The sequence below is a fragment of the Haplochromis burtoni genome, unplaced genomic scaffold (assembly GCF_018398535.1).
Source record: "Haplochromis burtoni strain Fernald_Lab_line unplaced genomic scaffold, NCSU_Asbu1 Contig_126, whole genome shotgun sequence".
In the NCBI taxonomy this organism is placed as follows: Eukaryota; Metazoa; Chordata; class Actinopteri; order Cichliformes; family Cichlidae; genus Haplochromis; species Haplochromis burtoni.
The window spans coordinates 1,304,430-1,317,307 of NW_024582487.1; the positions used below are offsets into that span (position 1 = coordinate 1,304,430).

The window sequence follows — 12,878 nt, forward strand, 5'->3', positions numbered from 1 at the left end:
GACTGCCTTTTCTTCTTACCTGTAAATCTCCACCTTGTTCTTTGGTGAGAGGTCCAAATGGTCCTGTTTTATGTAGTTTAGCATCACACAAATGGATCATATACTAGTATAGAGTAGAGATGGACCGATCCGATATTACGTATCGGTATCGGTCCGATACTGACCTAAATTACTGGATCGGATATCGGAGAAAAATAAAAAATGTAATCCGATCCATTAAATATCACGAAAGCACCTCACAAAACGTGCAACACGCCCAGAACGTTAGCACGTCGGAGCAGTATGCATCACGTGATAGAGCGGCTGTGGCATGCCGGACCTGTCGGTGGTCTGGATAGCATGTGGAGCTTCGCTAGCAACCCGGCATTTCATCTCCGACAAAGTTATCCCGAGAGAAGTAAAGCAAGTGTGTAAGTCCATCTCTGAATGTTTGTAAAGCATTCCTGCGTTAAGCTTAACGAGCGACTGCCTCTGCTCTCCGGCTGCTACTTCAATCATGAAACTGCTTAATGATCAGCTGATCGGCTTTTCTGTCGGAGTCTGTCTCTGTTTGTTTTTGGCCCACTTTGCACCAGAAAGAGGAAACCAGCGGCTGAACAACAGCAGCACGTTTAAGCTTGATCAGCTGTTGTTAGAATTTATTTAATATTACTTTCTACACCAGGATCTTTTTCTACGTAGCTGACGGTAACTGTGCAGGGGCGGATCTAGCAAAGTTTAGCCAGGGGGGCCGATAGGGCATGAACAGGGAAAAGGGGGCACAAAGACATACTTTTCTTTCTTATTCTCATTTAAAATGTCGAGCTTTTAATAAATAATTATCTGACAGCCAAAGTTTTAATTTGATGTAAAATGAATAGAAGTCCATTACTGTATATAGTAACTATTAAGTCTAATATATATACCCTAGTAAGCTATAGTACTTTTTCCTTTGGGAAGGTACCATCTGTGCAGTCTGCAATTTTGTTGAAGAAAGATGTTGAATCTATTTAATATTTCTTGAAAAATAATTGATTTCTGTGCATTTTTTTTCACACTGCATCAAATTAAAGTTGATTACTCGATTAAGCATCATGAGGTGGAGGGTGGGGGGTTCCCTATTTTTTTTATTTTATTTTTTTGTTGTTGCTGGGAGTTGGAACCCTATTATAGGTTGCTTAATATTTACCTAAGTACTGTTTAAAACCAGAATAGAGGATGGTGTAAGTTTTTTAGGTTGATCAGTATTGCTGAAGTATAAAATATTTTTTTTTGCATACAGGTATAACAGAATAGTTTTAATGTTTTTTTTAAACTGAGTATGAACTTATACAAAATGCAGCAAAATATTTATTTAAAAAACCCAGTTTTATTTATTATAAAATACACTATATCGGATTCATATCGGTATCGGCAGATATCCAAATTTATGATATCGGTATCGGACATAAAAAAGTGGTATCGTGCCATCTCTAGTATAGAGACATATGAGAGGAATGAAGTGATTTATTTTGAAAGTGTTTTAATGCAGATATGCTCATCCTCCATCAGGGAAGTAAAAAGACAAGAGACAAGTTTTTTTGGGGGTTTTTTTTGTCATAGTTTACCTGTCCATGGTTAACGTTTTTATTTAAAGAATATTCATTTCAAAAACAATTCAATTCAAAGCAATGTTCAACTTTGAGATATGAGATCTTTTATAAATATTCATGACATATTTTTATGCAGTATCTATAATTTGAAGAAAGTATCTGTTGTTATTGTAGTGTTAGAAATTCTGTTAAAACAGTAAGACATAATTTGATGTACCAAATGCCATTTGAAATGTGATGTCTGTTGACTGAAAAAGAGCGAAACCTAGGTTGCTTGGGTTTAGTTACTTCCTTGCAATCATTGGGGTGACTACACAGGTGTACAAGTGCACAGGAAAATACACATCTGAGATGTTTAAAAAGAAAGTGATGTCCTAAACTGTACATGCTTAACTCTATAATTGTACTTTATTGTGTTATAACTCTAAATCGAAACAATTCGTTTGTGATTTTATAATAAAAATAAAAAATATTTATGTATATATATATATATATATATATATATATATAGAGAGAGAGAGAGAGAGAGAGAGAGAGAGAGCGAGAGCGGGAGAAAAGTAGGAGAAACTAGAGTAACAGATAGTAGTAGTAAACTAGTAATAGATTTCTCATAAATCACATTTAGTGAGAAGCAGGATAAGTAATGCCTTAGCTGGCATCTTTCAAGCCGGTGAAGCTTCTCTAAAGAAAGAGATAACATCTGGGAGACTACTAGGGCCTTACAAACAGCCAGAGGTTGGATTGTGTCAGTATTTCTGTTTTTAGTCATTATTATTTGACTCAAATACATTCATTGCTTGATACTATTTGAGCAGTATGCTGTTTTATATGTAAGTGGAATTCATACAGAATCTTTCTACTGTATTTTTTCACCCTCGTCTGCTGGCTGTCTACAGAAAAAAAAAACTTTAAACCAAATGCTGCTCATCTATTTTATCTCCTCTTCCAAGAGTCCACCTATAGCTGCCCCAGAGGTGACTTAATTCACTTTTTCCTGTCTATGCATTATACATTTATCTAGACAAGACTAAGTGCTTTAAGAAAAGCAACCAGCTTTTAATTTCCTGGACTTGTGGTCATAGAAGAAAACTTGTGTCTTCTTAGCAGTTCTCACACTAAGAAGTGACTATTGTGATAGCATATGAGTCACAGGGACTGGATGTGGTGAAGAGGTGTGCCATAGAAACTTCTGTCGGTCTGTTAAGAATTCAACAATTCAATAGAAATTTATAATTGAAGAGAAAAAATATTGCTGTGTTGCTGCTTTTGTTCCAAAGTCGATGTACTCCCGAATGTCATGCACTAAAAGAGGCCACATTTTTTGTATTATTTGAATTAGTTCTTTCTGTTTTTATCATTATTACTATTACTATTTGTTATATCAAAGCCAATCATGTGATTCGGAAAAAGAAATAAACCCCTTTTGAATTGCCTTTGACACAGAACAAAATGGCAATGACCTCTTACTGAGTTTCCTTTGGCCTAAATGCAAACACTGAGAAAAAGAACGGTTTCACAACAAGCCAAAGTTCAAAAAGTACATCATGTACTTCAGTGGATCACTACTAGACCATAAAATCATGGGAATGATGTGTGAATGATTTACAAAGTAGTTTAACTGACAAAAAGTAAGAGTGAGTAATCACCTATCATCAACAAGAGCCCCTGTCTCTCTTCTACCACCACTTTTCAGTCCCGGACAGACAGTCTGTCTGGGTCTGTCTGTTGGAGCCTATCCCAGCTGTCATAGGGCGAGATGCAGGGCACGCTATGGACAGGTCGCCAGTCTGACGCAGGGCTAACACACAGAGACAGACAACCATTCACACTCACATTCACTCCTGCATTCACACCTATGGACAATTTAGATTGATCAATTAACCTATCCTCTTCTTGTATCATCGGTTATGAATGTGTGTGAATGTTAGATACAAGGTACTTATGCATGTATAAATGGGGCAATGAGGCAAATTGCATGAAGTGCTTTAAGTGTTCAGGTAGAGTAAGTGCTGTATGAGAACTAGCATTTATTAAAAATCTTAGATGAGTTTAAATCTCAGTAACGTTGACTTCAAAGTCAAGGTCAGAGGTCAAGCTTTCTGAAATTCTTGTGAATGTAATTACTGGGAAACAAGGTGATACAGGATTTTGAAATTGATACCAAAGGTGTATATGAGGAGGCTGGGAAGGTAGCACTGGTAATTGCCAGTATTTTTAGGATCATTGTTTCATATTTCTCACTGTGTATCATTGTTATTCAAAGTGTCTTGCTCCGCCTCCTGACATACTACAAATTCTACAATGTCAGAAACCTTTAAATACATTTATAACAGTAGCACAAGTGAAACTCACATTGCTTGGAACGAGTCACTTCTCTGACCACAAGGGAGTCACCATGTTCAATTAACACATGTATGCAATGTACAAGAAAATCCACCTGAGAACTTGGTTGAAGTTAAAGATATATTTGGTTGTTGGTTGATACAGAAATACTTTAACAGTGGCAAACCACACCTTTTATGTACTGACCTGCACACTTTGTTAGTTACATTTTGCTTTATTTCAGCTGCATTCTACATTTATCTCTGCTTTAACCAGCTCCTAAAGATGAAGATTATAATTGATTATCATTAGTTCACAGATCAATTTGTCTTTCCACTCACTCATCGATTCGTTTTCTTGTGTTTAAGTGTACATTTTTATTCAAGCTAATTGACATGAATCAAAAATATCCTTACAAAGCTCCTCGTGGTGCTGAAGGTTTCTTTCGGAGTCTCAAACTGATTTTGCTTGCTTAAAGAAGAATCAAAGAAACACCACCCCTTCTACCTATTTCATTAACAGCTTGTTTTATATAAAATATTTCTTGTTTAGAATTAATTACATCAGCCCACTGTGTCTCACAAGGGGACAGCACACAGTTTAACATTTGAAGGGTTAAGGATGAGACTATCAGATGGTGATAGAAGCAGTTCATCCTCTGAAACTCCAGGTGGAAAAGTAATTCGGAAGCGCTGCAGAAGGGTGGTGAAGAAGATGAAGACTTCCGTTCTGGCCAGATTTGCTCCGGGACAAACCCTGCGACCTGAAATAGAAAACAAAAAAATACACTACATTTTATCTGATAGTAATCTGGGTCATGACAAGAAGTTGATTACAAACCTGCAGAAAAAACCATGAAGGCATCACGCTGGATAAACTTTCCATCTTTGTCCAGGAAGTGTTCCGGATAAAAAGTGTACGGTTTCTCCCATTCACTCTCATCAGACAGAACAGAAAACAGGAAAGGATACACAGCTGTCCCCTGTTGAATACACAAACCAAACTTTTTTCCTCCCTTTTTTAATATGTATTCACAGGATATTACACAAAAATCAAATATTATTTTTTAGCTGTGACTTAAAAACAAAATTTCATCTGGGACAAAATGAGTTTTTGAAAACCTACTTGATTCATTTAATCTAGCTTAAAAAAATCAAGCTGATGAACATTTTTCACACTGTTGTATTCTATAAATATTGATCACAGAATATTTCCTCCTTGATGCTGGAACATGCTGACTACTGCAAATTCCATGAAATGTTGATCTTCAATTTGATAATCAAACACTGAGAGAAAGAATCATTCAACTCCCTTTTTCCACATCTGTGACGATGTTTTAGTAATCAAAAATATGATTATTTTTTAAGCTTCAATATATAATAAACACATCATTTGTTTTCTGATATATTTTACCTTCCTAATGAAGTGACCTCTAAAGGTAATGTCCTGTGAAGTTCTGTGAGGAAGCCCCAGGGCAGCAACAGCTGTTAGCCTCTGTGTCTCATGGATGACAGCATTGGTGAAAGGCAGCTCTGTCCTGTCTTTAAACTGAACCTGACGATTTCCCACTACACTACTTAGCTCCTCCCGGACCTTCTCTGGAAGATGAAAGGGCTCAAAGGATGTAATAAATCTGACTTCAGTGTAACATAAATTTTTGTTGTTTGCAAGCACTTTGAACATTTACAGGTTCTTACCCTGTATCTTTGGATACTTGGCCATAAGAAAAAGTCCCCATGTGACTGTGCGTGCTGATGTTTCAGTGCCAGCAACAAATAAATTCATTATTGTTATCAAGAGGTTTTCATTGTGGAAATGACTGGTGGTAATTCCAGATTTCTGCGTATAAAACCAGAAGTTATTCAACAGCTGAAGCTTTTGATTATGACACAGATTCACATTGCTGTGTTAAACAGATTTCTATTCACCAGTTGGGCAGAAGCACCACCAGGTTAGGATAACGTGTTCACATTATTGCCATTGCTCTTTAAAAAACAATATCAGCATTGTATAAATTATGTGTTCCTCACCTCCAAATTGTCTTGGTGAATCAGAAAGGCATCCACAAATCCTCTGCACATCTTTGGATCGAGAGTTTCTTTCAAATGACTCACCAATTTCCTCTGTTGTTCCCTATTGGCTGCAAATGCTTTTTTGAATTCATTTGGGTAAGAGAACCATTTGCCAATCCACGGGACCATGTTATAAAGCTGTAAAAACCCAAATGCATCTGTGTTAGTATTTAAAAGGGCAAGCAAATGTTTGTTCATTTCATAAGAAAAAAAAACGAATGTGTCTGAAAGTTTAAAGGATTATGGTTTGTTACGATATTATTTTTAAAATCATAAATGTCAAGTGAAAATGAAATAGGGCAGGCCATACTTTTGTCTTTGACCCTTTGAGTCTTTGAGTGCTTGGGTTGTGTAATTTAAGTTTACTGGTTAGTTAAGTGTGCCTATGCCAAAAGGCACACTTATTACTGTTTCTCGGATTTATTCTTCTTCTTCTTCTTATTATTATTATTATTATTATTATTTTCCTTTTTCCGCCTGAAATTTTTTCGCGTAACTCATCCCACAGTTTTGACACAAGCTTCATATACACGTAACTCATCCCACAGTTTTGACACAAGCTTCATATATGTTATATAATTTTGTGCGGCTGGATCAGGAATGGTGTGCTATGACTTTTGGTGTTTATTACTTCTATAGTTTTTTAAATATGAATATTTTAATGCAAGTTTTTGCCCATTGAAATGAATGGGAAGGAAAGTGAAACTTAACTAACTTTGTGGTGTGTTGGCTCACTCACTTAATTTGTGGTGTGTTGGCTCACTCTAGTGGTATGCCAGCAGTAGTACAGCCTGTCTACCCTTATTTGGATTACCGTAATGACGACAATATCAACGGCGCACACAGCGTCGCTGCTTTAAGGAGCCATTGGAATTTTTAAGGTTGCGCGAACCATTGAATAGTTACGGTAACCGCAAGGGTGTATGCTTGGTGGAAAACTCTATATCCCACAATTCATAGCACGCCTCTACCGAGTCAAACAATGGCGGCCACCATTTCATTTTATATGTGTTTTATTAGTGTTTCTAGGTCGCAAAATAAACTTTTAAGACATTTTCAGGCGAGGATGTAGGTGTGTAAACTTCAAATATCTGCTCGTTTTATCAAGAAGTCCCATATTAGTTCTCTCACGATGTTACTGCTAGCGCCGCATGGCAGCTAGCCGGCTAGCGCGGCTTGTCTGACACCCAGGCCGGGCTGGCTGACACCCAGGCCGGCTCACGCTCTCGTTCCACCCCCTAGTCTTTCGTGATGACTCTTGGTTGGCTGCTGGATTTATTTTTCATTTATATGGGCTGGTGATTCATTTATTCATTTTAGTAACGGTAAAAACGGAAAAAATAACTCGGTTGTTTGGTGGTGGCTAACGCGGAGCTACAACGGAGGGCAGCGGTGTATGACAGAAAGGAGATGGGGAAAAAGAGAGATGCGAGGCGGCCGCCAAGCGACTGGCCCTGGCTTACACCGAGAGCGGTTCTCTGTCTGGTTTCACCCCCCTCCCCCTCACGCCGCCGGTACGAGTGTCCGGTGAACTGAATGTCAGGTAAGACGTTATGTATATTTTCGTTGTGCTGACTTTTTACAATCAGTTACACTGGTCGTGTCCAAATTCATGGGCTGCATCCTATATTTATTTTATTTTCAGTTGCTACAAACGGGACAGACATGACTGGGGGATAGGACAGGGAGAAAGAATGAAAGAAAGAGAGGGAGAGAAAGAAAACCAAAGGGGAGAAGAGACGGTGAGAAAGGGGGGAAGAAAGAAAGAAACAAACAAAACACCTGGATCACCTGTATGGAGAAAAAAAAACAGAAGAGAAACAAACAAAAAGAGCAACATAATAAAATAAGCACCATCACAATAAACTAGCTAGCAGTAGATAACAGTAGATACTAAATATAAACGATATTGTGCAGCACGCAAGATAGACAGCGCACAATGTGCTTTGAGGCAGCAGCCAAGAAAGGTGTAGTCCGCGTCTGTGAACACCCGTGTGTACACCTGTGTGCATACCTGTGTGGATCAGCATGCTTGTATTCCAAAGGTTTCTCCATGTAACGATCTGCTAGGGAGTGTGGGGAGCCATAGCCCCGTCCCCAGGGATGAAGCAGGTATGGAGGAGATCCAGGCCCCAGACATCCAGAGGCCCCAGAGTACGAGGACCCGAGGAGGACCACCAAAAGGGGGGGAACCGTGCCACCCTCCTGGGAAGAGCTGAGTAGAGCCCCAAACGAGAGGTCACCCAGCAGCTACGGAGCAGAGGCCAGAGGGGGTTGCAGTGGCGTGCCCGCGGGCTCTGCCGGCAGCCAGCTGTGCCAGAGAGGACCGAGCTTCAGGCCCTGAGACCAGAGGCCTGAGGGCACCCCACCCCCTGGAAGGGGCCCACAGGTGCCAGGCCCCGCCAATCGGCCACCAGGAGTGAGCCGGTACATACATGAGCGCCCAGCCCCAGTCGACAAGAACCACCAAACACCAACGTCTGAGGGCATCAGCCACCGGTAGGGAGTGTGGTGAGGGGAGATAGGCCTCCGTACTTTGGAGGGCCTGAGATGTACCCAGAGAGGTTGAGTCTAAGACCCAACCTGACATATAGACACAGACGAACAGGCGCACGCGGACACAAACGTGCATTCCCACCCCCATATACACAACCAAATACTCGGCACTCACCCAACGTGTAGACAGACACAAATAGACACTGCACAGACAGTCCACTCCCCAAACATACTCTATATCCCAGGTCCAGGTACCCCCGCCCCCAGAGGGGCAAGCCACACCTAGACCCAGGAGATGTAACCCTTCTCTCTGGGGTGGAGGCAAGCGGACCACCTCCTTATCTGCAGTAGCAGGGAGGCCCCGCATCCCAGACCCCAGATCTGATCGGCCAGCACCTCCTCCCAGCCCCCCAGCCCTGACGGCTAACAGAACCGGGGTGAGTGAAGACCTCAAACCTCCCTACGCCCGCTCATAGGCTGGGCGATATGGCCTAAAATCAATATCACGATAAATTGAGCAGTTAACCTCGATAACGATAAATGGACGATAACCACCCCAAGTGCCAAAAAAAACAAACGTTTTTTTTTTTTTCATTTGATGGGGCTGTGGCAGGCAGCATAGTTCCTCCAGTTATTTTGATAATATTATTCCCCCTAGACCTATTCATTGCAATTATATTATTACCACTTTAAAGGACTGTAAAATGTCACTGAAAATAAATGAAGACAATAGTAGTAAGTACTTTTAGTGGTTAAGATTTATTAACTGAACAAAATAAAAAGTGTAGGATACAATATGTAACCATGCTCTCTAAAAAATGTGTATCCCTTGTAAACAAAATAGTTTAATAATAAATATTATTTATTAAGAGGTTGGTTGTGTTACCTTGACTTGACGCAACAGTCTTTTTGCAGAGTTTACATTTAACAATTTTTTGATCAATATCATCCTTGTTGAATCCAAAATGTTGCCAAACGATTGATGATGCATTTTTTTTGTTAACAAGCGTCTCCTCTTCCTCCTCCACCAGCTCTACCTCCGTCGCTGCTGCTTCAACATTTAAATCGTCCTCCATTTGTTCACCCGTGTCTCGTCTTGTTACAGGTAGTAGAGTCATGTGACTCCACCCCGTCAAGTCTGTAACGTAGCACAGCGTCTTAAAGGGACATGAACATCGCCAACCTGCACATGCCTTTTCTTTTTTTTTTTAAATACCGAATTTACCGACATGGGCAAAATGACGTCGATGAGAGTCATAAATTTCGGTAACGATAAATTTTTGATATATCGCCCAGCCCTACCCGCTCATATGTAGTGTTGCTGTGTGCTGTTCTAAAGTGCATTTAAAACACAGGAGAGCATGTTCCTGCTTCCTATCAGAGAGCAGCACGGCTCCTCCGAAAACCTCAGTGTCTATATGCATTTAAAATTGAGGGTAGGGCACCAGCGCCAGAGGTGGGTTGGAATACACCGACCATCCTCTGGATGCTGTAAAACGTGCCCACCCCCAAGGCCCTATATGTATGTGTTATGTGAGAGTGTGAGTAATGTGGATGTCTAGGTTGCAGAATAAAATTGAGGCACAGGCGGCCAGAAGGGGACAGAGGGGGAGTGCCTCCCCTGCACCCTGGTGACATACCTGCACCCCAAGCCCTGCGTGTGTGGGTGGGTGTGGTAGAGCGGGAATAGGGAGGCAGCTGAGGATGGGGAGGGAAGAAAGGGAGGGGCAAGCGGCCCCTCCCTGGGGCCAGCTCCCCCGCTGACCCCAGTAGGCACCCCCACACTCTGGAACCCACCAGGGCAAGGGGGCCCAGGCCCATCCGGACCGGGGCCCGCAGCAGCAGCACCGCCCAGCCCCACAGAGTCCGGGGCAGCCCACCCGACTCCACCCCAGAGAAAACTGCACCCACCCCATCATCCAATCATCTCCCAAACTACACAAGACAATAGACACCCAGGTTGAGTTCATTCTCTACCTCTCCTATATCTCTCCCCCCACCTGCAGAGTGAGCTCCTGTAGTGAGGAGACCACCTGCAAAGATATAACACCTCCCCACCAGTTAGAGAGCCCCCTAGTTGGGCCGATGCACCAGAGGTCCCCTGCACTGGGGCTGAGCCCCCCTGCACCCACCCGCCCACAGCTCCGGCGACACAACAGCCAGGACCCAAGCCCCCAAGGCCCAGCCAGCACCCCAGACCGGGGGCGGAGCACCCCCAGACCCCCAAGCCTCCACGCCCGTCCCGGACCCACCCAGGGGCAGCCAGGCTACCAGGCCAGTAACCAACGTCCGCCAGCACAGACCCTCCCCCATCTCCGCTGTACGCAGCCACAAGGAAAACACCATCTAAGAGCCACCAGAGCCCTAACCAGGTCATGGCCACATCCCCCGGGTTAGGCCCTCCAGGGAAACGTCCCTAGGGACTCCCCAGACGCCCTAAGGCCGTCCCTACCCCCATATCAACCACAATAGTGAAGGCAGGACCAAACCATGACCCCACCCCCACTAGGTGATGAAGCGATCAAAGGAGCCCAAAGTGATGGCAGAGCTGTATCAAGACTAATGTGATCTATTAGATGGTTTTTATATTGGTTAGAATTAAGATTATTTTTATTTTTCCAGTTAATGAGGACCATTTTCTTGGCAATGCATAGGGCCGTAAAAACAACGTGGGCTGTGTTTATTTCTGCAGTGACCTCATCCAAGTTGCCCAGCAAGCATACTAAAGGGGAGGCTGGAATGTTACATTTCAGACACTTTGATAAGTCTTCACATATCTCACGCCAAAACTTCTGAACTGGTGGACAGAACCAAAGAGCGTGGATGTAATTGTCCGGTGTATTTGCTGTGCAGTGTGAGCAGTTGTTGGAAGGCGTATAGCCCATCTTGAACATCCTATGACCAGTATAGTGCACTCTTGTAATATTTTGTATTGTATTAATTGCAAACTGGGATTTCTGATCCATTGAAAGGTTTTTAAGCATATCTGAGACCAAAGGTTTGGGTCTAAGTTGATCGATAAATCTGCTTCCCATTTTGCAATAGGAAGGGATATTGATTCATCTATTTTAGAAAGTGTTCTGTATATTTACCAGCTGTCAGCTACACAAAAAAAAGGAGCTTGGTGTTAGTTGTCTCTCAGAAACAGTTCATAACTTCCCTTCAACTCATTCATGTCACCTAAAAGGTAAACCTGTTTCTCCATCACCAGTTCAGCTCTGATGACTCAGTAAGGACATCTCATGGTTAGGACCAGCCCTTTTTTTCAGCTGTGGCTCCATCAAACATCAGCTGATACTAGAAATTAAAATCAAATGAATTCTAACAACAGCTGATCAAGCTTAAACGTGCTGCTGTTGTTTAGCGCGATAAACAAACAAGAGAGAAAAGCCGATCATTGATCAGTTTCACGATTGAAGTTGCAACAGGCGAGAGAATGACAGGGGAGCCTGAGTAACGACAGAATAAATCCAGCTTTGTGTCTTCTTCCATTCTACCTGAAGTACGGGACAAACTGTGTTCCTTTTCAGCTCAATACGAAACGCGTAATATTTTCTCTGAATGCGGGACGATTTCGTTTGCACGGGGCGGTTGGCAACCCAATAACTAACCTTATGAATACAATAAAGTTCACCATCAGTAACACAGCACCCACCCAGCTGTACGACTTATTGGTCGTGTCCAAATTCATGGGCTGCATCCTCCTGAGGCCGCCTTTGTAGACCGATTACGTCATGGCGCGGCCCAGCCAAACTCCAGTTTCCAGCAATGGCGGCCGCTACTAAGTTTTAAAATTACTCTTACTAATCTTTCTGGGTCACAAAATAAACTTTTAACATATTTTCAGGCGAGAAAGTAGCTGTGTAAACATCAAATATCTGCTCGGTTTATCAAGATATCGCATATTTGCAAAAGTGCTTCGACGTTTTCGGAGACGTCTGCTACCCACCAGCTCGACAGCTAGCCGGGAGCTCGAGGGTTACTGATGCGGCCGAGAACGGCACAACTCCCGGCACATCATTTTCAGATCACCGCGGACTTTCGCTGCTCGGGTTAAACGTAATATATAAGTCACTTAGACAACCTAAAAATGTTATTGTTGGGCTTTTTTCAGTGTTTTGTTTGTTCGTGAGTAAATCGGTTTGGCTGAGATTAAAGTTATTAGATTAGATAAAATAAAACTTTATTAATCCCCCGTGGTTCCTCCTTGGTTTTTTACAACAGCTGACTAAAACGTCAAAACAGAAATACTGATATAAACATGAAGTATAAGACAGTTGAGAATTGATTATCGCCAGTGTCCTGTTATATTTTTAGATAGCAAGGAGCAGATGGCTGAGCTTTTCTGAGAATGTAAATCTGCCACCTGAGACAAACGCGGCGACGCGTGCTAAGGTAGAGACCGGTCTGACAAACT

The 12,878-nt window shown here is 42.1% G+C and overlaps 1 protein-coding gene across 1 annotated transcript in view; it reads right to left on the minus strand.

Moving 5' to 3' along the window:
• Positions 1-4,020: 4,020 nt before the first annotated feature.
• LOC102309941 (cytochrome P450 2K4) overlaps positions 4,021-12,878 on the minus strand; it is a 16,014-nt gene continuing 7,156 nt past the window's right edge. Inside the window, exons 5-9 of the mRNA XM_005929912.3 lie at positions 5,924-6,103; positions 5,591-5,732; positions 5,307-5,491; positions 4,734-4,875; positions 4,021-4,656 (exon numbers count right to left, since the gene is read on the minus strand). Coding sequence (XP_005929974.1) covers positions 4,472-4,656; positions 4,734-4,875; positions 5,307-5,491; positions 5,591-5,732; positions 5,924-6,103 — 834 coding nt within the window. The 3' untranslated portion in view covers positions 4,021-4,471. The remainder of the gene's footprint in view (positions 4,657-4,733; positions 4,876-5,306; positions 5,492-5,590; positions 5,733-5,923; positions 6,104-12,878) is intronic.